Consider the following 25,168-nt stretch of genomic DNA (forward strand, 5'->3'; position numbering starts at 1 on the left):
GCAGACCTTCTACAGTGTTCTTATGTGGGATAGCGATGAAGAAGTTTCTTGGCAAGTGGTTCAGCTATGTTATAGAAGCCACTATTCTGGTTGAAGTTGTCGGATATAGAAATAAGTGATGATTCCAGGATTCTTCGGTATTGGGTGTTGTCTTCTGTGGCGATAAGTCTTGAGTTTCTGTAGTTTATCAAGTGGTTGTGTGAATTACGGTGTTGTACGCATGCATTCCTTGTGTCGTCAGACCTGCTTGCGTATTGGTGTTCTGAAATACGTGTTTGGAGGTCCCTTGATGTTTCGCCCACGTATAACTTGTTGCAGTCATTACAAGGGATTATGTATACCCCTGCAGAGGATGGAGGCTTGTCCTGCCTACTACTGGTGATGTCCTTGATGGTCGTGGTTGTGGAGGTAGATACTTGGAATGATGTTTTGGCAATCCAAGTATCTACCTCCACAACCACGACCATCAAGGACATCACCAGTAGTAGGCAGGACAAGCCTCCATCCTCTGCAGGGGTATACATAATCCCTTGTAATGACTGCAACAAGTTATACGTGGGCGAAACATCAAGGGACCTCCAAACACGTATTTCAGAACACCAATACGCAAGCAGGTCTGACGACACAAGGAATGCCTGCGTACAACACCGTAATTCACACAACCACTTGATAAACTACAGAAACTCAAGACTTATCGCCACAGAAGACAACACCCAATACCGAAGAATCCTGGAATCATCACTTATTTCTATATCCGACAACTTCAACCAGAATAGTGGCTTCTATAACATAGCTGAACCACTTGCCAAGAAACTTCTTCATCGCTATCCCACATAAGAACACTGTAGAAGGTCTGCTCACAAACTTGTCCAGTCTCCTTTCCAAGCTACCCAAGTTTTTAGACTCTACAACCCAACTCGGTACATCATCAGATGCAGCATTCTTCACCTGACCTCAGCCGGACTATAAATACTCGCTTTCCTTCCACCCCAGGTAGTTCTGTTTGTGACTTGAAAAAGCCCACTGTGTGGGCGAAACGTAGTCAATAAAGGATCACATTATACTGCATTTGTGTTTATATTGCCATTGTGTCGGTATTTTATACCATTTATTTCCATAAACAGAAATATTAATCTCAGTCTTAAAATAATGAATCCTGTGATACTCCAATACTGAAACTATATACTGTGCCAGAACAAAAGCATTCACATTGCTAAACTCATAAACTAGTATTTAGTCACTTAGCCATAATACCAACTTATCTCATAATTTGTAATATTTTACATTTAAGAATAAAACTAAGTATGCCCAAAATGCCTAGCCATGCTAAGCGTTCTAGTGGTACACTCTGTAATCACAATTTTACTACATGTAAACCAAACAATAACCAAATTTCTGTAAACTCAGCATTGTAATCCTTATAGAGAATAAACTTTGAGTATGGTTGGAGACCCTTGGAGCATGGGGCAAGTGTGCTCTAAAGTTCCTCAAAGAGCTGGGTGAAAAACTCATCATAGAAATCAAAGAACACAGGGCAGCCAGCTTCCTCTTTCAGAGACTCAGAGGGGAAATGCCTGCAGTATTCTGGGCAAGTGACCCACCGCTGGGGAGCTGGACAAAGTATTCGAGATGTAGCTCTGGTTGTTCTACTCCCTATTGTATTTTTGTCAATGAATTCTGTCTTTAAATAAAGTCTACATAGAATATAGAATATAGTTACACAACCCAGGGCAACATGGGTTTAGAACAGGTCGCTCCTGTCTGTCTCAACTATTGGATCACTACGACAAGGTCCTAAATGCACTAGAAGACAAAAAGAATGAAGATGTAATATATACAGACTTTGCAAAAGCCTTCGACAAGTGTGACCATGGCGTAATAGCGCACAAAATGCGTGCTAAAGGAATAACAGGAAAAGTCGGTAGAACACAGAGTAGTCGTCAACAGAGTAAAGTCCGAGGCAGCTACGGTGAAAAGCTCTGATCCACAAGGCACAGTACTTGCTCCCATCTTGTTCCTCATCCTCATATCCGACATAGACAAGGATGTCAGCCACAGCACCGTGTCTTCCTTTGCAGATGACACCCGAATCTGCATGACAGTGTCTTCCATTGCAGACACTGCAAGGCTCCAGGCGGACATCAACCAAATCTTTCAGTGGGCTGCAGAAAACAATATGAAGTTCAGCGATGAGAAATTTCAATTACTCAGATATGGTAAACACGAGGAAATTAAATCTTCATCAGAGTACAAAACAAATTCTGGCCACAAAATAGAGCGAAACACCAACGTCAAAGACCTGGGAGTGATCATGTCGGAGGATCTCACCTTCAAGGACCATAACATTGTATCAATCGCATCTGCTAGAAAAATGACAGGATGGATAATGAGAACCTTCAAAACTAGGGAGGCCAAGCCCATGATGACACTCTTCAGGTCACTTGTTCTATCTAGGCTGGAATACTGCTGCACACTAACAGCACCTTTCAAGGCAGGTGAAATTGCTGACCTAGAAAATGTACAGAGAACCTTCACGGCGCGCATAACGGAGATAAAACACCTCAATTACTGGGAGCGCTTGAGGTGCCTAAACCTGTATTCCCTGGAACGCAGGAGGGAGAGATACATGATTATATACACCTGGAAAATCCTAGAGGGACTAGTACCGAACTTGCACACGAAAATCACTCACTACGAAAGCAAAAGACTTGGCAGACGATGCACCATCCCCCCAATGAAAAGCAGGGGTGTCACTAGCACGTTAAGAGACCATACAATAAGTGTCAGGGGCCCGAGACTGTTCAACTGCCTCCTAGCATACATAAGGGGGATTACCAACAGACCCCTGGCAGTCTTCAAGCTGGCACTGGACAAGCACCTAAAGTCGGTTCCTGACCAGCCGGGCTGTGGCTCGTACGTTGGTTTGCGTGCAGCCAGCAGCAACAGCCTGGTTGATCAGGCTCTGATCCACCAGGAGGCCTGGTCACAGACCGGGCCGCGGGGGCGTTGACCCCCGGAACTCTCTCCAGGTAAACTCCAGGTGTATATATATATATATATATATATATATATATATATATATATATATATATATATATATATATATATATATATATATATATATATATATATATATATATATATATATATATGCAATAAGATCACAGTAAACAGGTGATTTCAGAATATGCAAAACAACCACTCTGAAAGAATAGAGAAATTCCAAGCGCTTTCGTGACTACTCACATTATCAAGGAACTATAAAGTAAAGCAAGTGCCAGTGTGTGGAGCAGTGCCGCGTGCCTCATTGTGCTCCGGGTTTTCTCTTGTTTTCACGGTCGCTCTTACGTGCTAGAACTTTAATTTGTGTCATCAATCCTATACGATACATCCCTCTAGCGCCTGGAACCAATCTTGGGCGGAAAACATTATATACTGAGTCAAAAAAGGAGAATTAGTGTGCACTATCTAGCATTATTATTATTATAATAAAAAAGAAGCGCTAAGCCACAAGGACTATACAGCGCACTACCTAGCAGAGTTTACAGCCAGAGGGGAATAATAGGCCTGTGTTCCGTGTGCAAAATAATAATAAAAGAACTTTTCTTTGTCAGAGGAAAGAAAGTCTCCCTGATAACATTGTGTATACATAGTGTATAGTGTATACTACAGTGGCTCTCTAGTATATAGATGATAAAGGCTAAAGTGTCATTTGAAAACAGGTGAATTTGTAAATGAAGTGATAAGCCTATAGAGGCAGGTGCCAGAAGTCGCCAGAATCTTACCACACTGGTCAGCTGTTTTAATAATCTTCCTGGCCTGCTAGTGTACTCGCATATAATCTAGTGATATCAGTGAATAGCAGAATACAGTGTTGTAGTAGCAACTAACCAGTATTATAATGGTACTTAGTGGAGTGGAGTGACTTTCATTAGTTTCTTTTTTCTTGAAATACCAGACATTTACTGTGAATTTCATATAACCTGTAGTTACCAGCGGTCGCAATATACACAACGAGAAGCAATTATTACTACAGAAAAAGCGTCCTTTCTCCAAAATTTCCACCAGTCAACTATAGTGATAATATAGCATTTATTGTGGTGGAGACGAAAAAAAAAAACTAGAAAAGCATGATACAGCAATTGATAAACAAGGGATGAGGCTCGACCGTTCACCACTGTAGGAGCTGCCAGCAATCACCGGTTCTTCAACACGCAAGTTATACTTTTGTATCAATCAAATCACATATTACTCGGGTAGATAATTTCAAGTAGATCCTTCATGTGTTAGCCCAAATCACCGACTAGTATGTTTTAAATAAGTGACCCACTGATCAGATCAGATCGACTGGTCCAAACCCTCGACTGGTCCGAACCCTTGATAGTCCGAACCCTTGACTGGTCCGAACCCTTGATGGTCCGAACCCTTGGCTGGTTTCAAACGGTTTCGTTGGACAATAAAGCAGACTGTAAACGGATGGGGTTGTAGGCGCCCTTATCAAACACAAACAATAAATATAAATCAGGAACGTACACGGTAAGCTGTCCAATATACAAGTACAGTTAGAAATAGAAATACAAATAGCTAGAGCTTCATTTAAGGAGGTTATTAATAGAGTATTCAAGAGGTTGCTAGTAGAATTACAGTAAATCAACCACTCAAATCATTATGAAGCTGTGCGTAGTCTGCAGACAATCAAACAAACGGGCTTCCACATGGATAAATTGTCATTTTTGTGGAAATTGGTGTCACGCCCCTTGTGCAGATATCCAAGAACTAGCTACAAGCAGTATTAAAGCAGGAAAGTGTTTTTGGGTATGCCCAAATGAGGAAAATCTGTGGACTAAAATCACAAGGGTATTAAAAGAGGACAACATCAAAGCTGCTTTCATAGACAACCTGGAAGCTTTCTACAACAGATGGGAACAAAAAGTCTGGGCTGAATGGTACTGCCCTTGATACTGGCCATGTAGTCAGAAACTGTAAGGCTGGAGGTGATGTCCTGGTAGTCAGTAAATGTGGGGCTGATAGTGCTGTCCTGGGAGACAGTAATGGTGAAGCTGGAGGTGCTGTCCTGGGAGACAGTAATGGTGAAGCTGGAGGTGCTGTCCTGGGAGACAGTAATGGTGAAGCTGGAGGTGCTGTCCTGGGAGACAGTAATGGTGAAGCTGGAGGTGCTGTCCTGGGAGACAGTAATGGTGAAGCTGGAGATTTTGTCCAGGTAGTCGGGAATTATACGCAGGAAGGAATACATATAAATGACCTCATAGGGGACAGGAGCCATAGTGGGGAAACAAGTGTAGTCAAAGATAAGATAAAACCAATATTGCAAACTAGAAATACCACAGGAAATAGCAAACAAGAGGACTCCACTAGCTATAGTGAGGATATATTACCAAAAACAACTGGTGGGAGCTCCATTGTTGGTGCTAGGGAGGATAGGAATAAGACAGGGAAACATGCACCAACAGGAAATACAGTCACAGAAACCCAAGGCAAACGGAAACCAAGCCTGTGCACATACTATGCACTTGGTATCTGCAGACATGGGAAATCTGGAAAAACAGACGGGACGTGCAACTATGACCACCCTAGAAAATGCCATGACCATATGACAACAGGAAAATGCAAACTCCCTTCCTGTAAGCTTTTTCACCCTGAAATGTGTACCTCTTCAGTACAGGAAAGACTGTGCTATAACTTAAATTGCCAGGCACACCATCTAAAGGGTACAAAAAGATACAAAACATCCAGGCCATGGGAAAACCTGGGTAGCCACAGCCACTCAAGAGGGAGAGGTTTTTTAGTGCCAGGAAGGAAAAAAAACTGGCAGGAAATGGCAGAAATCGTACACCAAATCCAGTCATTCCTGGAGTGGAACCACAGTCGATGGCCTCCACTCCAAACCAACAGATACAGATACTAATGCCGGAAAAAATCCCCCCCCCCCAGTACCAACAATACCACCAGTCCGATGACATTCTTCTTTGCAAATATACAGGGTCTAAAGCCAGCAACAAACAACAAAATACCTTTCATCCGTGGACTGCTTGCAGAGGCAAAGGCAATGTTCGCGGCTTTCACTGAGACCCACATAAAGGATCACTTGGACAACGAAATATGGATCCCAGGTTACAACCTATACAGATGTGACAGAGTGAACAGGCAAAAGGGGGGGGGGGGGTTGGCCTGTACATTGCAGAGTCACTTGTTTGCACAGAACTGCTAAATGCCTCAAATGATGTAGTGGAAGTTTCAGCAGTAAAGGTCGAGAACCAAAACCTAGTCATTGTGGATGCAATGACTAGCCTCCGGATGCAACATCCCAGCAATTCCAGGAACAGCTGTTAAAAATTGACCACTGTCTGGAAAATCTTCCAGCTCCTGCACCCAACATCTTGCTCCTGGGGGATTTCAACTTAAGGCACCTAAAATGGAGGAATATAGCAAATAATATTGTTGCAGTAATAACACCAGGAGGCAGCTCTGATGAAAACTCACACTCACACGAGCTTTTAAATCTCTGCACAAAATTCAATTTAAACCAGCAAATAATAGAGCCTACTAGACTGGAGAATACACTAGACCTCATCTTCACTAACAATGATGATCTGATAAGAAATGTCACCATATCAAAAACAATATACTCAGATCACAACATAATTGAGGTTCAGACATGTATGCGTGGAGCCCCAGACCGACATAATGAGACTAGTCACGAGGGAGCATTCACCAAATTCAACTTCAATAACAAAAACATAAAGTGGGACCAAGTAAACCAAGTCCTAACCGATATAAGCTGGGAAGATATACTAAGCAACACAGACCCCAACGTATGCCTAGAACAGATTAACTTGGTGGCACTCGATGTATGCACAAGGCTTATTCCTCTAAGAAAAAGGAGTAGATGTAAAATAGAAAGAGACAGGCGCTCCCTTTACAGGCGGCGGAAAAGAATAACAGAGCGGCTAAAAGAGGTCAATATATCTGAAATGCGTAGGGAGACACTGGTCAGAGAAATAGCAAGCATCGAACTCAAGCTAAAGGAATCTTATAGGAGTCAGGAATCGCGGGAAGAACTAAAAGCCATAAATGAAATCGAAAGAAACCCAGAGTATTTCTTCTCCTATGCCAAATCAAAGTCGAGAACAACATCCAGTATTGGGCCCCTACTTAAACAAGATGGGTCCTACACAGATGACAGCAAGGAAATGAGTGAGCTACTCAAGTCCCAATATGACTCAGTTTTTAGCAAGCCGCTAACCAGACTGAGAGTCGAAGATCAAAACGAATTTTTTATGAGAGAGCCACAAAATTTGGTTAACACAAGCCTATCCGATGTTATCCTGACGCCAAATGACTTCGAACAGGCGATAAATGACATGCCCATGCACTCTGCCCCAGGGCCAGACTCATGGAACTCCGTGTTCATCAAGAACTGCAAGAAGCCCCTATCACGAGCCTTTTCCATCCTATGGAGAGGGAGCATGGACACGGGGGTCGTCCCACAGTTACTAAAAACAACAGACATAGCCCCACTCCACAAAGGGGGCAGTAAAGCAACAGCAAAGAACTACAGACCGATAGCACTAACATCCCATATCATAAAAATCTTTGAAAGGGTCCTAAGAAGCAAGATCACCACCCATCTAGAAACCCATCAGTTACACAACCCAGGGCAACATGGGTTTAGAACAGGTCGCTCCTGTCTGTCTCAACTATTGGATCACTACGACAAGGTCCTAAATGCACTAGAAGATAAAAAGAATGCTGATGTAATATATACAGACTTTGAAAAAGCCTTCGACAAGTGTGACCATGGCATAATAGCGCACAAAATGCGTGCTAAAGGGATAACAGGAAAAGTCGGTCGATGGATCTATAATTTCCTCACTAACAGAACACAGAAAGTAGTCGTCAACAGAGTAAAGTCCGAGGCAGCTACGGTGAAAAGCTCTGTTCCACAAGGCACAGTACTCGCTCCCATCTTGTTCCTCATCCTCATATCCGACATAGACAAGGATGTCAGCCACAGCACCGTGTCTTCCTTTGCAGATGACACCCGAATCTGCATGACAGTGTCTTCCATTGCAGACACTGCAAGGCTCCAGGCGGACATCAACCGAATCTTTCAGTGGGCTGCAGAAAACAATATGAAGTTCAACGATGAGAAATTTCAATTACTCAGATATGGTAAACACGAGGAAATTAAATCTTCATCAGAGTACAAAACAAATTCTGGCCACAAAATAGAGCGAAACACCAACGTCAAAGACCTGGGAGTGATCATGTCAGAGGATCTCACCTTCAAGGACCATAACATTGTATCAATCGCATCTGCTAGAAAAATGACAGGATGGATAATGAGAACCTTCAAAACTAGGGAGGCCAAGCCTATGATGACACTCTTCAGGTCACTTGTTCTATCTAGGCTGGAATATTGCTGCACACTAACAGCACCTTTCAAGGCAGGTGAAATTGCTGACCTAGAAAATGTACAGAGAACCTTCACGGCGCGCATAACGGAGATAAAACACCTCAATTACTGGGAGTGCTTGAGGTTCCTGAACCTGTATTCCCTGGAACGCAGGCGGGAGAGATACATGATCATATACACCTGGAAAATCCTAGAGGGACTAGTACCGAACTTGCACACGAAAATCACTCACTACGAAAGCAAAAGACTTGGCAGACGATGCAACATCCCCCCAATGAAAAGCAGGGGTGTCACTAGCACGTTAAGAGACCATATAATAAGTGTCAGGGGCCCGAGACTGTTCAACTGCCTCCCAGCATACATAAGGGGGATTACCAACAGACCCCTGGCAGTCTTCAAGCTGGCACTGGACAAGCACCTAAAGTCGGTTCCTGACCAGCCGGGCTGTGGCTCGTACGTTGGTTTGCGTGCAGCCAGCAGCAACAGCCTGGTTGATCAGGCTCTGATCCACCAGGAGGCCTGGTCACAGACCGGGCTGCGGGGGCGTTGACCCCCGGAACTCTCTCCAGGTAAACTCAAGGTAAACTCCAGGTCTGGCCAACACCTCACTATCAGATCCCACAACGGTTAAACACCTGACGCGCACCGGCCCAACTGGACAGGTCCTTTGCACAACCCACCAACAAACTATTCTACCCAAGAAAATTTTTAAAATTATTATTTGTCCAGTGTATTATTAAATTCTTCCCAAATTCTATTAATTATAAATGGATCTAATTTATATAAACCAAAGGAAATATTCATATTATTGTCAAAACTGCTTTTTATGAAACAAGATTCAATTATATTCCTGTCGACCATGGACTTGCTTGATACTACTTTCTCAACTTTTTGAAAATCAATTGGATGGTTAGAATCTCTTACATGAATAAATAGAGCATTGGAATCTTGTCCAGTTCTAATGCTATATTTATGTTGTTTTAATCTTAGTTCGAGATTTTTTACCAGTTTGACCGCAATAAACTTTATGGCAAATTTTACAAGGAATCTTATAGACACATCCATCAGCATTTTGGGGGGAATTCTCTATCAAAAGTTTTTTTTACTGTATCAAGATTTTTGAATACAACTTTAATATTAAAAGTCTTAAGAAGAGAAGGCATATCAACCAAGTTTTCATGGTAAGGGAGAACCAACATATTTTTAGTTGAATAAGGCTGGTTGTCCCTTTTTGGATTGTAAAAAGTATTTCTAGCAACTTTAAAAGATTTATCAATTACATTTCTTGGGTATTTTAAATCATTACCTATTTCATAAATTTTGGATATTTCCTCATCTATGAACTCAGGACTACAAATTCGTAAAGCTCTCAAAAACATTGATGAGAAAACAGACAGTTTGACTCTGTCTGTGAAGAATTACAATTTGTAGTGCAGAGAGAGCCACTATCATGCCTTGGCATTACGGGCAGTCAAAACTTAACAGATTACTTAACGCTAGACGTAAAAACATAGTTTGATCAGGTTGCACTAATTATACAAAAAGTTATACTTGTGTCAAATATATGTTATTCAACATTCGCATTAAAATAAGAGAATTTATTATACTCTGAGCATTTACTTTTGGGGTTCTGAGGCTAGGGAAGTAACACAGTGAGGAATTATAATTTGAAGCAGTGGAGAGTGATTTGGTAGCTTTATTGGTAAGGTTAAGTGCTGAATATTTAGTTTTGGGTGAGTGGGTGCTTTTTACGAAGAGTCTTGAATTATGTACAGACTGGGTTCCTATGGTATTCATTGGTAATGAATTCCAAATTTTTGGGCCCTTTATGTGCATAGTTTTTTTACATAGTGTGAGATGGACACAGGAACTTCAAGGAGTGATCTGTGCCTTGTGTTATGGTCGTGTGTCCTGTTAAGATTGGTAAGGAGAAGTTTGAGTTGAGGGTTTGAGTGTAGTGTTCTATGTATTAGGCACAATAATAGGTATGGATGTTCTCTATGGTGAGTAGGTTTACACTTTTGAATATTGATGGAGTATGATGTCTGGAGTGGGAATTTATCATCATTCTGACTGCAGCCTTTTGCTATGTTATTAGTGGTCTGAGATGGTTTATTGTTGTTGAACCATATGAATTCCATAGGTGAGATAAGCGTAAATGAGTGATAGAGGGCAAGGAGAGCTGGTTGTGGAACATAGTTCCGTATTTTTGATAATATGCCTACGGTCTTAGAGATTTTCTTGGAGATTCGTTGTATGTGTGTCTGAAATTTGAGGCTATTGTAAAGGTGGACTCCTAAGAATTTTTCCTCTGTGAGTCTTGTGACAGGTGATCCATTTATCATTATGTTAAGTGGAACATTTATAGCTCTTTTTCCAAACTGAATGAAATAGGTTTTGTTAATGCTGAGAGTAAACTTGTTAGTCTTCATCCAGGTAGACATTTTCTGTAATTCAGCATTTACAGTGTTGGCTAGTATGACTGGGCTTGGGGAAGAGAAGATGTATGTAGTGTCATCGGCAAATAATATGGGTCTGAGTAGTTGAGATGCATTTGGCAGGTCATTGATGTAAATGAGAAAGAGAAGTGGGCCAAGGTCACTTCCCTGCGGGATGACGACTGTAATTGGTTGTGTGGAAGAGTTAGCTCCATTTGTGTACACATACTGGCTTTTGTTGCGAAGTTATGACTGTAGGTAATTGAGGGAGTGCCCTCTTATACCATAGTGTGTTAATTTTATGTGCAACAAATCATGGTCAACTTCAAACTTTATTCTCTATAAGTATTACAATGCTGAGTTTACAGAATTTGGTTATTGTGTGGTTTACATGTAGTAAAATAATAATTACAGAGTGTACCACTAGAACGCCTAGCATGGCTAGGCATTTCGGGCAGACTTATATTAAATCTTAGGTTTAAAATGTTACAGAATTATGAGATAAGTTGGTATTATGGCTAAGTGACTAAATACTAGTTGTGAGTTTAGCAATGTGAATGCTTTTGTTTTGGCACTATACATAGTTTCAGTATTGGAGTATCACAGGCCAACTTATGACTAGTTAAGATTCATTATTTTGAGATTGAGATTGATATTTGTGTTTATGGTCAAATGGGTGAGTGAGTGTAAGTGTGAACCACCAGGTGGTATTCGTATTATTAGTTGACAGGCTGTATCAGGGAGATAAGATGTTTTCTGATGGTAGTTTTGAAGGTGATGAATGTGTCTGCAGTTTTGGAATTTTCAGGTAGGGTGTTCCAGATTTTAGGGCCTTTGACATACATTGAATTTTTGTAAAGGTTTAGTCGGACACGGGGAATGTCATAGAGATGTTTGTGTCTGGTGTTGTGCCTGTGGGTTCTGTCACAACTATCAAGAAAGCGTTTTAGGTCAAGGTTAATATTGGAATTTAAGGTCCTGTAGATGTAGATTGCACAGTAGTAAGTGTGGATGTACTGAACAGGGAGTAAGTTTAGATCTATGAAGAGTGGGGGGGTGTGTTGCCAGGGATGGGATTTAGTGATTATTCTTACTGCGGCTTTTTGTTGGGTTATTACTGGCTTTAGGTGTGTTGCTGCAGTTGATCCCCAAGAACAGATAGCATAGGTGAGGTATGGATATATAAGTGAATGGTATAGTGTGAGAAGGGCAGTTTGCGGCACGTAGTATCGTATCTTGGAGAGGATCCCAACCGTTTTGGATACTTTTTTGGTTATGTGTTGGATATGGGTGCTGAAGTTCAGGTTGTTGTCGAGGTACAGGCCTAGGAATTTGCCCTCATTATGCCTGGTAATTAGAGTGTTGTCGATCTTAATGTTAATTTGCGCATCTCCTGCTCTGCTACCAAACATGTAGTAGGTTTTGTCAACGTTAAGCGTAAGTTTATTGGCTGTCATCCAAGTCGATATTTTGATCAGCTCCTCATTAACAATGGTGTTGAGGGTTGCAAGATTAGGGTGAGAGATGACATAAGTCGTGTCGTCAGCAAAGAGAATGGGGTTCAGGTGTCGAGATACGTTTGGAAGATCATTGATGTATATGAGGAAGAGCAGGGGACCAAGGACACTTCCCTGCGGAACTCCAGTATCAAGTGGCTGTGTTGTTGATGCTGTGTCTTTAATGGTGACATACTGATACCTATTAGTAAGGTAAGATTTGAAATATGCAAGCGCATGGCCTCTTATACCATAATGGTAAAGTTTGTGGAGTAGGATGCCGTGGTCTGTGTCAAAAGCTTTTCTTAGGTCAATAAAAATTCCTAGTGGATATTCCTTATTTTCCAATGCTGTGTAAAGCAGATCTAGCATTTTTATAATTGCATCGTTAGTGCTTTTATTTTTCCTGAATCCAAATTGGCAGGGGTTGAGTATGTTTTGTGACGTTATAAATGAATATAGTCTCCTGTGCACGAGTTTCTCAAAGATTTTGGATAGCAATGGTAAGTTTGATATTGGCCTATAGTTGTTTAAATCTGTAGGGTCACCACCTTTATGTATTGGTGTAACCCTTGCCGTCTTGAGTAGTTTCGGGAAGGTGCTAGCTTCTAGTGACTTGTAAAAAGCAATGAGATAGTATGAGAGAGGACATGGGCCGCTCTCTTGTACAATAATGGTGGGACATGAGACAGATTCCCTGAGTTATTTTTAAGTGACTTTATAATCTCGGTGACTTCCGTGGGCTCAAAAAGCTTTATGTAAATCAATGAAGATTCCCAATGGGACTTCTTTTTTCTCGAGAGCTGTGTATATGAGTTCTAGCATGTGTATAATAGCGTCATTCATGTTTTTATTGGGCCTGAATCCAAACTGACAGGGGCTGAGTATGTTGTGGGAGACGAGGTAGGAATAGATCTGCCTATGACTTAATTTTTCAAAGATTGAACAAATAACAACTCTGCGACTAGCCGAGGATTCGAATCCATGTTGTTTTGGATGACCTCGTGGTGAGCAAAAATCACATGATGCTCTAGCTCTTGGGACCACACAATCCTACAAGAATCAAGCACCCAGCAGAGCTAGGTGTTTTACCTTGATTCTAGGACATACGGTGGTGTGGGTGGATCCGAGTTAATTTCATTGTAATCCCTGTTTGGTGTACTAGCCTTCACGAGCAGTGTTGTTATTGATTCAGTACCACTTGGTCGTGGTTACTATAATATAAAATACTGCTCATGAAGGTTAGTACACCAAATGGGAATTAGAATGAAATTAGCTCAGATGTACCCACACTACCGTATGTCCTCGGATCAAGGTAAAACATCTAGCTCTGCTGGGTCCTTGATTCTTGTAGGAATACATGGTCTTGTAGGTTGGAGCATCATGTAAATTTTGCTTACCATGAGGTGGGCCAAAACGACATGGGTTCAAATCCTCGGCTAGTCGCAGTGTTGTTTATATATATATATATATATATATATATATATATATATATATATATATATATATATATATATATAAACATGAAACACAGATGGAATCACTGTTGACACGGCAACCTTGCATTTAGGTTATTAATGTCAACTTTTTTTTGGGCACCAGAAGTCCTGTACTGGGAGAGGAATACAGGCATTAATATAAAAAATATACCTTAAACTTTGGTATGTCATTAAAAGATAGGCCTACCTGGATTATACCTGAAGAGTGTTCCTGGGGTCCAGGCCCCCGCGGCCCGGTCCATGACCTTGGTCTCTCGACAGTGAATTATGAGTCAGGAAATTGTTGTCCATATTAGTTTAATATGTTTATTATGCACCCCACACCCATCCTGTGAATATCATGCACCTTCCCCTTGCTTTGTGTACCTCTCCTGGGAGGAGTCTTGGATGGGGGTCTTGGAGGTGAGGGTCTTGGAGGGAGTCTTGGAGGTGAGGGTCTTGGAGGTAAAGGATCTTTGAGGTAAAGGATCTTGGAGGTGAGAGGTCTTGGAGGTGAGAGGTCTTGGAGGTGAAGGGTATTGGAGGTGAGGGGTTTTGGAGGGGAGGTTTCCCCTCCCCGACAAGAGCTACTCAAAACCCGACAACAGCCATACATGTTACTGCGCTCAACATTTACCTGGCGCGGAAAGTCACTCTCATAACTCTTCCTATATTTTCCCAAAATCTGTTCTCTCTATTTTAAATTAACTATTTATGTTATGTTAGTGTGGCTAAGTTAGGTTGGTATGGGTTAGGTAAACCTATGTAAAAACGTATGGTGCATCTTGCACTTAACTGTGCGGAGGATCGAGCCTCCACCACTCCACACGTAGCTTAGGGTAAGGTTAATTAAGGAGAATAGTTTAGGGATGAGTAGTTGTTAGATGAGTGGAGCAACGGGTGATGTACTCACCAGGAAGTCATCCATTATGTTAATATCACTTCTTCCTTCTCCAGAGCCAAAGGACTGCAAAAAAAACAAACAATGTCCAAACTGAATATATGAAACAAGGCACAAACAATATATAATAAATTAACAAATTCAAACAATAGCAGGGAAACTATATTTATAGTGAATAAAAAAGTTGTGGGAGGAGAGAAAGAGAGAGAGAGAGAGAAAGAGAAAGAGAAAGAGAAAGAGAAAAAGAAAGAGAGAGAGAGAGAGAGAGAGAGAGAGAGAGACAGAGAGAGACAGAGAGAGACAGAGAGAGACAGAGAGAGACAGAGAGAGACAGAGAGAGACAGAGACAGAGAGACAGAGAGACAGAGAGACAGAGAGACAGAGAGACAGAGAGACAGAGAGACAGAGAGACAGAGAGACAGAGACAGAGAGAGAGAGAGAGAGAGAGAGAGATAGTTTTATAGCAAACGAGAGTAAGTCCCATTTATAAACTTAATGAATATTTGAAGCCTTGAAATAAACCGGGATCTATGTCCATCTTAATTTTATAACATAAAAATTTATCTTGTCATCTGAAAAAAATGAATAATAATAAAATAAGCTTTATGTGAAAAAATCAAAGATTTGAAACTGCAATGAACATTTTAACATTTATATATGAACAAGCTTTTGAAAATTACTATATGATTCTTAACAGCTAAAATAATAACAATAATAATAATAATAATAATAATAATAATAATAATAATAATAATAATAATAATAATAATAATAATTCGATCAGAAAGTGATATAGAGTCAGGCTGAAGGTTTAAGAACAATTTCTGGTGTGGAACAAACTATGGTAACTAGTGTAGTGCAGGGGATGATTGTGGAAAATTTTGGATTTTCCTAAATTCAGCATGGGTAAATTGGAATACTACAATAATTGTGTAATAAAATGTGATGCTGATTTGATCCTTTCGAGAAATTTCTAGTGAGGGGGTGTAGAACAGCTGCTGAGTGACGCCGGGGAGGGTCGCCATATTGAATTTAATGTGCGAACACTGGACTGCATGGTGCAATGAAATATGGCATTTTCCGAGGCCAGTTTGGTGTGTTTTGGCCTGAATTTTTAATAGGAACCCGTGTTAATGTCTCCTGATGAAGAATTGGGACAGGAAGTTTTTTCGGGACCTCAAGAATTATGAGTGAATGTCGGAAGATAAGGGAACATCACTCACAGGGAAGTACACCATTAGCTCTTGCATTTAGATCTTAGCTGGCCAGTGTTAGGTCTAGGTGTTAGGCAGGTGTTGTGGTGTGATCCATCTACAGTAATTAAATGGTACTTTTTAATAAGAATATCATTTTAATAGCACTAATAATTTATGTATAATTATATTTTGTGTACCCAGCAACCCTGGTCATATGCAGTCTACACAAATTAAATTTTACCCGAGTAGCTGGTCTTAATATTATAATTATTAATTTAATGTCATGTCTAGCTTTTTGTGAGAGTGGTGAAGAAGTGGGCAGTTGAAAGAGCTGCAGTTCAGCGACCTACTGTGACTCAGTCTCACTTACCTCACCCAGATTACTTGCAGGTAATCATTCATGTAATGCCCTGTAAGCCTCGTGCAGGTAATTTACTCACATAATAATAATTTTCAAAAATGATGATAGTTGAGTAATTTGTTGCTCTCTCTCTCACACACTGTTTATTATGACTGAATGTGTACTGACTTCTTGTCTACACTGTTGCTTACCATCTGTCTACTCTATTCTCCCTCCCCCCCCTCTCTCTCTCTCTTTTAGACAAGGGTTTTACAAGGTTAAGGGTTTCTAACCTTACAAGCTAAGAACTGTTACCTATATCAGCTCATTATAGAGCCTTTTTGGGCCAGTGATTTCTTTTAATCAGCTGACTTTATTTCATTGATGTCATTATGCTGTACAAAGATGCTAGAGGCTCACGTCATTCTAGGAAGAGATGATTTCAGATGAAGTGATGTTTATGAGAAGAGTACAGCAAGAGTGTAATTGCTGTTTGCTGCCCATCTTGTTGTGTAGAAGCTCATTTCTCAATGATCATGAAGTGGAGCCCAGTGTGATAACTTGACAACATTGGCCTTGTACTTAACAATAAGATCTCCACACCCTCCATTATTGAAGGCTCTGCTTAAATGACAAATTTGTCCAGGCCAGGTCCAGGCTAGAGATGAGTCGCCTTGCTTTGTTCTCTATTTTGTCAAGAAGTCGCAGATGAGACAGGAAGTAGGCAGTCCAAGACAGTGGAGCATAATTAAGGTGTGCGCTCACTTGTGCCTTGTACAGTCTTACAACTTCTACTGTCGAGCAGATGCAAGATATCTCTAAGTGCTGTAAGCTTCCTGGCAGCTTTACAAGATTTACAATGTGGTTCTCCACAGTCAATTTGGAGTTGAATTTCACCCGAAGATAATCTCATCCCTGAGTACCGACACTCCCCCATTCATTCTTATCACTCTTCCAGTATTATCATTTCTTTCTCCAATAAAAGTGAAATTTTCATTGTCAGGTTACACACTACAAGTGGGTGAGTCAAATGTTGCCTGAAGGTTGTCCTAAGTTCATTCTGGGCCTCACCACCCCCTGCGATCCAGTCCTAGACCAGGAATCATGTTCCAGACCAGGTCAGGCTTATGAAACTGTTTCCCAAGCAGGCGAGAAACTGATGCCTGAGGTGCTATTTACTCTTCTAATCGACCTTGAGGAGAAATGTTCACGGGTTTGAGTGCGATTCTAGGAATCTTCGTCTCTGAAAGATTCTGAGGGCGTCTTTGCACTTTCCAACTCATGTGGGGACGTTTTTGAGCTTTTAAACGCTCATGAGGGCATCTTCACACTTTTGAATGCTTCTGAGGGCATTATTGCGCTTTTAAATTCTCATGAGGATGCCTTTGTGCTTTTGAACGCTTATGTAGGCATCTTCACACTTTTGAATGCTTGTGATTATGTCTTTGTACTTCTGAACGCTCGTTTTTTCTCAGCTTTTGTGTCGGCAGTGGCCGGATGGAATGGAGAGCAGAAAGCCTTCTGCTTTTCTATTTTTGACATGTACATACACACACACACACACACACACACACACACACACACACACACACACAGGCGACCAGTGAAGAGACGGGGCCAGGTATTATGAATCGACCCTTGCAACCACAATTAGGCAAGCATAATTAGGTAAGTACATCTAGAGAATACACAATCCATAATCTAGGTAGAAATAGACAGATGTCAACAGATAATCTTAGTATGGACTTCCATGTCCTCTAATATCTGCCTTTCCCATGTACTCCCGTGTGATCATGTACATTGTGTTTATATCTTGAAGCTGATCAAAAGAGACATTCAGCCATTTTAAAAATATGACTGGCAAATCAGCAGCTACACACTTAGATAACAATCATAATCTTTGAGTGGGACACACTTAATATTTGAGGCCAATCAGAAGAGGCTCTCTAAATTTATCATGCAGATTCCAATCATTTGGAAATGTCTAACCAGAGGGACCTGCACATGCCAATAGTTCCACGAACCTTTCCCTGGTTATATTAAATCAGACATAAAAATTGGAAGCCGATCGGATTAGGAGTTCTCGAGTTATAAACGAGGAGGAAGGAAAAAAACTTATTAATTACTTATAGGTGCTCTGTTGGTGTTGCTAAATATTTTGTACATCTTGTGCTCGCATGGTAGATGGAGAACCTCAGAAGTCAATCATGTTCATATATACGACATATTTGAGGCCCATCTTGGAGTAAGTTTATTTAGGTACACACAAGTACAGTTACACAGATTTAGGCCCGGCATACACAGCATCTTCTTTTCGTTGTTCCACATTCTCGTTGGCTTCAAATTGTGCTATTGTTCATTATGTTCCATCCGCCGGCGACTCTCCCCGGTGGGTGGAACAATGACTCATTTAAGAGCCAGTGAAAACGTGGAACATCGAAAAATCGATTCTGTACAAGCGGGGCTTCTTGTATCATAATTGTAACAAGAGAAAACTAGGAAAGACCAGTATTGTAAGAAGTTATATTGCATTCATTCACAGAAAGGGCAGTGAACTGCCAGAATGGGTACGAGGTCAAGATTCAATTCAATTCAAAGTTTATTCTCTATAAGTATTACAATGCTGAGTTTACAGAATTTGGTTATTGTGTGGTTTACATGTAGTAAAATAATGATTACAGAGTGTACCACTAGAACACCTAGCATGGCTAGGCATTTCGGGCAGACTTAGATTAATTCTTAAATTTAAAATATTACAAATTATGAGGTAAGTTGGTATTATGGCTAAGTGACTAAATACTAGCTTGTGAGTTTAGCAATGTGAATGCTTTTGTTTTGGCACAATACATAGTTTCAGTATTGGAGTATCACAGGCCAACTTATAACTAGTTAGGATTCATTATTTTAAGATTGAGATTGATATTTCTGTTTATGGTCAAATGGGTGAGTGAGTGTAAGTGTGAACCACCAGGTGGTATTCGTGTAATTAGTTGACGGGGGTGTATCAGGGAGATAAGATGTTTTCTAATGGTAGTTTTGAAGGTGATGAATGTGTCCGCAGTTCTAGAGTTTTCAGGTAGGGTATTCCAGATTTTAGGGCCTTTGACATACATTGATTTTTTGTAAAGGTTTAGTCGGACACGGGGAATGTCACAGAGATGTTTGTGTCTGGTGCTATGCCTGTGGGTTCTATCACAACTATCAAGAAAGCATTTTAGGTCAAGGTTAATATTGGAATTTAAGGTTGCACAGTAGTAAGTGTGGATGTACTGAACAGGGAGTAAGTTTAGATCTATGAAGAGTGGGGGGGGTGTGTTGCCAGGGATGGGATTTAGTGATTATTCTTACTGCGGCTTTTTGTTGGATTATTGGCTTTATGTGTGTTGCTGCAGTTGATCCCCAAGCACAAATAGCATAGGTGAGGTATGGATAAATAAGTGAGTGGTATAGTGTGAGAAGGGCATTTTGCGGCATGTAGTATCGTATCTTGGAGAGGATCCCAACCGTTTTGGATACTTTTTTGGTTATGTGTTGGATATGGGCGCTGAAATTCAGGTTGTTGTCGAGGTATAGGCCTAGGAATTTGCCCTCATTATGCCTGGCAATTAGAGTGTTGTCGATCTTAATGTTAATTTGCGCAACTCCTGCTCTGCTACCAAACATAATATAGTAGGTTTTGTCAGTGTTAAGTGTAAGTTTATTGGCTGTCATCCAAGTTGATATTTTGATAAGCTCCTCGTTAACAATGGTGTTGAGGGTGGCAAGATTAGGGTGAGGTTGCTATAGCCCTCGAGGGCTTTAGAAATTGTGGTAAACTAATGAATCAAGACATGACACCACGAGTATAGTTTTGCTGGTGGGACTACACGTACACGAGTCTCCCTCTCACATACACAAATACACATGTACACACACACACACACACACACATATACACACACACACACATACACACACACACACACACACACACACACACACACACACACAGTATGCAGCACCTGTTTGGAACCCGCACTTGATAAAGCACGTCAAGAAACTAGAGAAAGTACAAAGGTTTGCGACAAGGTTAGTTCCAGAGCTAAGGGGAATGTCCTATGAAGAAAGATTAAGGGAAATCGGCCTGACGACACTGGAGGACAGGAGGGTCAGGGGAGACATGATAACGACATATAAAATACTGCGTGGAATAGACAAGGTGGACAAAGACAGGATGTTCCAGGGAGGGGACACAGAAACAAGAGGCCACAATTGGAAGTTGAAGACACAAATGAGTCAGAGAGATATTAGGAAGTATTTCTTCAGTCATAGAGTTGTAAGGCAGTGGAATAGCCTAGAAAATGACGTAGTGGAGGCAGGAACCATACACAGTTTTAAGACGAGGTTTGATAAAGCTCATGGAGCGGGGAGAGAGAGGGCCCAGTAGCAACCGGTGAAGAGGCGGGGCCAGGAGCTAAGACTCGACCCCTGCAACCACAAATAGGTGAGTACAAATAGGTGAGTACACACAACTAAGGGGAATGTCCTATGAAGAAAGGTTAAGGGAAATCGGCCTGATGACACTGGAGGACAGGAGGGTCAGGGGAGACATGATAACGACCTATAAAATACTGCGCGGAATAGACAATGTGGATAAAGACAGGATGTTCCAGGGGGGGGGGGACACAGAAACAAGAGGTCACAATTGGAAGTTGAAGACTCTGAGGGATGTTAGAAAGTATTTCTTCAGTCATAGAGTTGTCAGACAGTGGAATAGCCTAGAAAGTGACGTAGTGGAGGTTTGATAAAGCTCATGGAGCAGGGAGAGAGAGGACCCAGTAGCATCCAGTGAAGAGGCTGGGCCAGGAGCTAAGATTTGACCCCTGCAACCACAAGTAGGTGAGTACACACACACACACACACACACACACACACACACACACACACACACACAACGACATATAAAATACAGAGAGGAATTGACAAGGTGGACAGAGACAGGATGTTCCAGAAATGGGACAGCAACAAGGGGTCACAAATGGAAGTTGAAGACTCAGATGAATCACTGGGATGTTAGGAAGTGTTTCTTCAGTCAGAGTTGTCAGGAAGTGGAGTAGTCTGGGAAATGATGTAGTGGAGGCAGGACCCATTCATAGCTTTAAGAAGAGGTATGATAAAGTTTATAGAGCAGGAAGAGTGACCTAGTAATGACCAGTGAAGAGGTGGGGCCAGGAGCTGTGACTCAACCCCTGCAACCACAATGTTGCACCCTCTGAACTGGATGCAATCATTTAATATTCTGTATATCTCTTATTATCATATAATTTTATATTGGAGATGTTTTCATTAATCACTAAAATGAAAATATTTTGCTTTTTATTATTATTTGACCTAACTTGTGTAAATTAGGTAGGATATATTTGGTTGTATAATTTGCTTAACTCTTGTTAACCCTTTGTCCACTTGTTTCAACCACTGGGGTAGCTGTTTCAACCACTGGGGTAGCTGTTTCAACCACTGGGGTAGCTGTTTCAACCACTGGGGTAGCTGTTTCAACCACTGGGGTAGCTGTTTCAACCACTGGGGTAGCTGTTTCAACCACTGGGGTAGCTGTTTCAACCACTGGGGTAGCTGTTTCAACCACTGGGGTAGCTGTTTCAACCACTGGGGTAGCTGTGAGTCATGTGATCACACCTGTGGCATGCAAAAAGTATGTTACAATTTATTTGGCATATGTCACACTCCCATATTGGCTTACCTGGAGTTTACCTGGAGAGAGTTCCGGGGGTCAACGCCCCCGCGGCCCAGTCTGTGACCGGGTCGGGCTTCCTCCCATTCAGCAAACCATTCCTAAGGGTTTAATGATCAATAGGGTACCCATCATTAATCAGTACCTTGGTTCATTAACCAATCACAGGCAAGTCTGCCAAAGCTGAAGCAATGTGATTCACTTGCAGTAAGCATTTGGTAGACTTGCCTACCTGCTGGTTGAGTACGGTGCACTCTCTCTGACTTCTATTTTGCCATCTGTCACCATTGTGTACACTTATTATTCTACCTGTACATAGTGTACATATCTGTATACAGTGGGTGAAGGCAAAATATACGTTATAGTCTATCTGCGAGTTTGTTTGCTCCAATTCCCATTCTAACTAAGTCTCACAGGCCATTTATTACCTGTGTTCATAACACCACCCAAAGTTGGGGCTGCTAGGTTTGCCTCACTCAGTTGCCTCCTGGTCTCTCTTAGGAGACACATCAAGCCCTTTCTCTGGCAGTTGATTTCCTCTCTTAACGGTCCTTTCAAGTTCTCTCTTTGGTGGTCAATTTCTTGGCCAGGTGTCGAATGCGATCTTTAACCATGTCAGCTCTTGAAATCACCCACTGGAGTGGACCGAAGCCCAGATAATTGTACCCAACAGTTCCATCATGGAAAGAAACATAATTGAGTCCTCCCTCCTGGAACATGATAGAAATACTGTATATAACTCAAATTATGGGCTATACAAACTTGATAGTTATTTAGTGGAGTCTTTGCGTACACCATTAAACAACAATGTTTTACAAAAGCGCAGGATTGCTCCTTATGATAGGGGAGGGGGGAAGGTTTGTGATGTTTCGGTTATGCCCGACCAGAGTCTGCAAACTAAACATCATGGTACGCCCGTCACGCCCATCATGAATGCTGATATATGTGACATCTTGTTAAGTCCATTTCGAACATTGATATTTAATATGTTAGGTCTGCCGTCGGTATAACTCACTCAGCTGCTGCTAAACACAGGTATCATAATGCGACAGGTGCTCTAGGTAGTGTGCTGCAATACAGACTGCAACCTGATTGATATAATATCTGTAGTAAGGAAGTAGATATGTGGGTTCATTTAGGTATGGGTGCACATGTGCAATCATCCTAGGAGAGTCCAAAAGAAATGCAGTGTGACCTATTGAGGTCCTAAGTTGTCTAGGTACAGTGAGTGTTCAAGGTACGCTAGGTACACATAGGAGGTTTCAACATGGTGATTGCAACTAATTTAGTGGTTTAATGAATCAGGTTGTTGGTAATATAATGATATTAGCAGATGATAGTTGATGATGATAGGAATGGCATTAAAATTAAGAATAGCCTAGTTATTATAAGAAAAAGCCTGAATGGGAGAATTCACACAGGCATATTAACTGACACAGAGTATTTCCTGAATATTCTGGAATGTTCTGTGACACCGCTTGACAAATGAGGGATTTTTTCCTCTATTCCATAAGTTAAAAGGTTGTAAATGAAGGTATGTAATGATCCACTATTGTAACTTTTTACGTCACATGACCTTTTCCCAGTGGTTAGGAGCTTAGAGCTGGCTATTAACTATCTTCTAGTTATTTTACCTCATGCTATCCGCAAACTGTGAGGCCTACTCCACCTGACCCCATATGGGGTGGGGTGTGAGGAACTGGTGTGTGGTTGGCATCCAACTTGGCTCGCCTCATGAGGAGTGAAAACCACCATGAGGTCAACATGAGGCGGGCCAAAACAACATGGGTTCGAGTCCTTAGTCACAGTGTTGTTACTGATCAATACCACTCGTTCATGAGTACGATAATATCAAATACTGCTTGTTGAGGCTAGTATACCAAATGGAGAGTAGAATGAAATTAGCTCAGAGGCGCCTTCACCATCATGTCCTTGGATCATGGTAAAATACCTAGCTCTGTTGGGTGTGTGATTCTTGTAGGATTCGGTGGTCCTGTGGGTTAGAGCATCATATGGTTTTCGCTCACCATGAGGCAGACCAAAACAACATGGGTTCGAGTCCTTGGCTAGTCGCAGTGTTGTTATTGATCAACACCACTCGTTTGTGGGTACAATGAGATATTATATATATATATATATATATATTATATATATATATATATATATATATATATATATATCTATATATATATATATATATATATATACATACATACATACATACATACACTTCTCTAGACAACTTTACTAATAAAGATCTTAAAATTTATTTTGTTTTGTGTGCATTCATTTGGAATCCTTATTAATATTGAAGAGGGCTATAGAATAGCCTGGTTAACTGAAACAGAACATAATCCAGCCTCTTGTTACGAAACCAGAAAGAGGCCAGCAGCTAGAAGGGGACCAATTATTTAACCCTATAGCTTCCTCTGGAGACGTCTATTTTAGAAGACGCTACTTGTAACGCACAATTAGGCGAGTACACACACACACACACACACACACACACACACACACACACACACACACACACACACACACACACACACACACACACACACACACACACATGGGGTTCCACAAGGGTCAGTCATAGATAGGGCCGTTGCTGTTTTGGTATATGTGAATGGCGTAACGAAAGGGATAGATTCAGAGGTGCCCCTGTATGCAGACGACGTGAAGCTAATGCGGAGAATTCAAGTGGAAGAGGATCAGGTAGAACTACAAAGGGATCTGGACAGGCTGGACACGTGGTCCAACAACTGGCTCCTGGGGTTTACCCCACCAAGTGCAAAGTCATGAAGATCAGGGAAGGTCAAAGAAGACCATAGACAGAGTACAGGCTAGGGGGCTAAAGACTGCAAACCTCACTCACGGAAAAGGATCTTGGAATGAGTATAATACCGAGCACATCTGAGGCACACATCACCCGAATAACTGCTGCAGCATATGGGCGCCTGGCAAACCTAAGAGTAGCGTTTCGAGGCTTTAGTGAGGAATCGTCCAAGACTATGTACACTGTGTACGTCAGGCCCATAATGGAGTATGTAGCACCACGAAATTAGAGGAAGTGCAAAGTTTTGCAACAAGATTAGTCCTTACGAAGAAAGGTTAAGGGAAATCGACCTGACGACACTGGAGAACAGGAGAGATA

General features: G+C 41.4%; 1 protein-coding gene across 8 annotated transcripts in view; it reads right to left on the reverse strand.

The window, feature by feature from the left end:
* The window catches only part of LOC128688281 (collagen alpha-1(XVIII) chain), a 472,640-nt gene that overhangs the window by 185,280 nt on the left and 262,192 nt on the right, over positions 1-25,168 (reverse strand). For 7 of the 8 annotated variants that reach the window (XM_070086585.1, XM_070086589.1, XM_070086590.1 and 4 more), the window contains exon 2: positions 14,763-14,816. The exons of the other annotated variant lie outside the window; for it this stretch is intronic. In XM_070086585.1, coding sequence (XP_069942686.1) covers positions 14,763-14,816 — 54 coding nt within the window. The remainder of the gene's footprint in view (positions 1-14,762; positions 14,817-25,168) is intronic. 8 annotated transcript variants of the gene reach the window in all.

This window comes from Cherax quadricarinatus, chromosome 19 (genome assembly GCF_038502225.1).
Source record: "Cherax quadricarinatus isolate ZL_2023a chromosome 19, ASM3850222v1, whole genome shotgun sequence".
NCBI classification, from domain to species: domain Eukaryota; kingdom Metazoa; phylum Arthropoda; class Malacostraca; order Decapoda; family Parastacidae; genus Cherax; species Cherax quadricarinatus.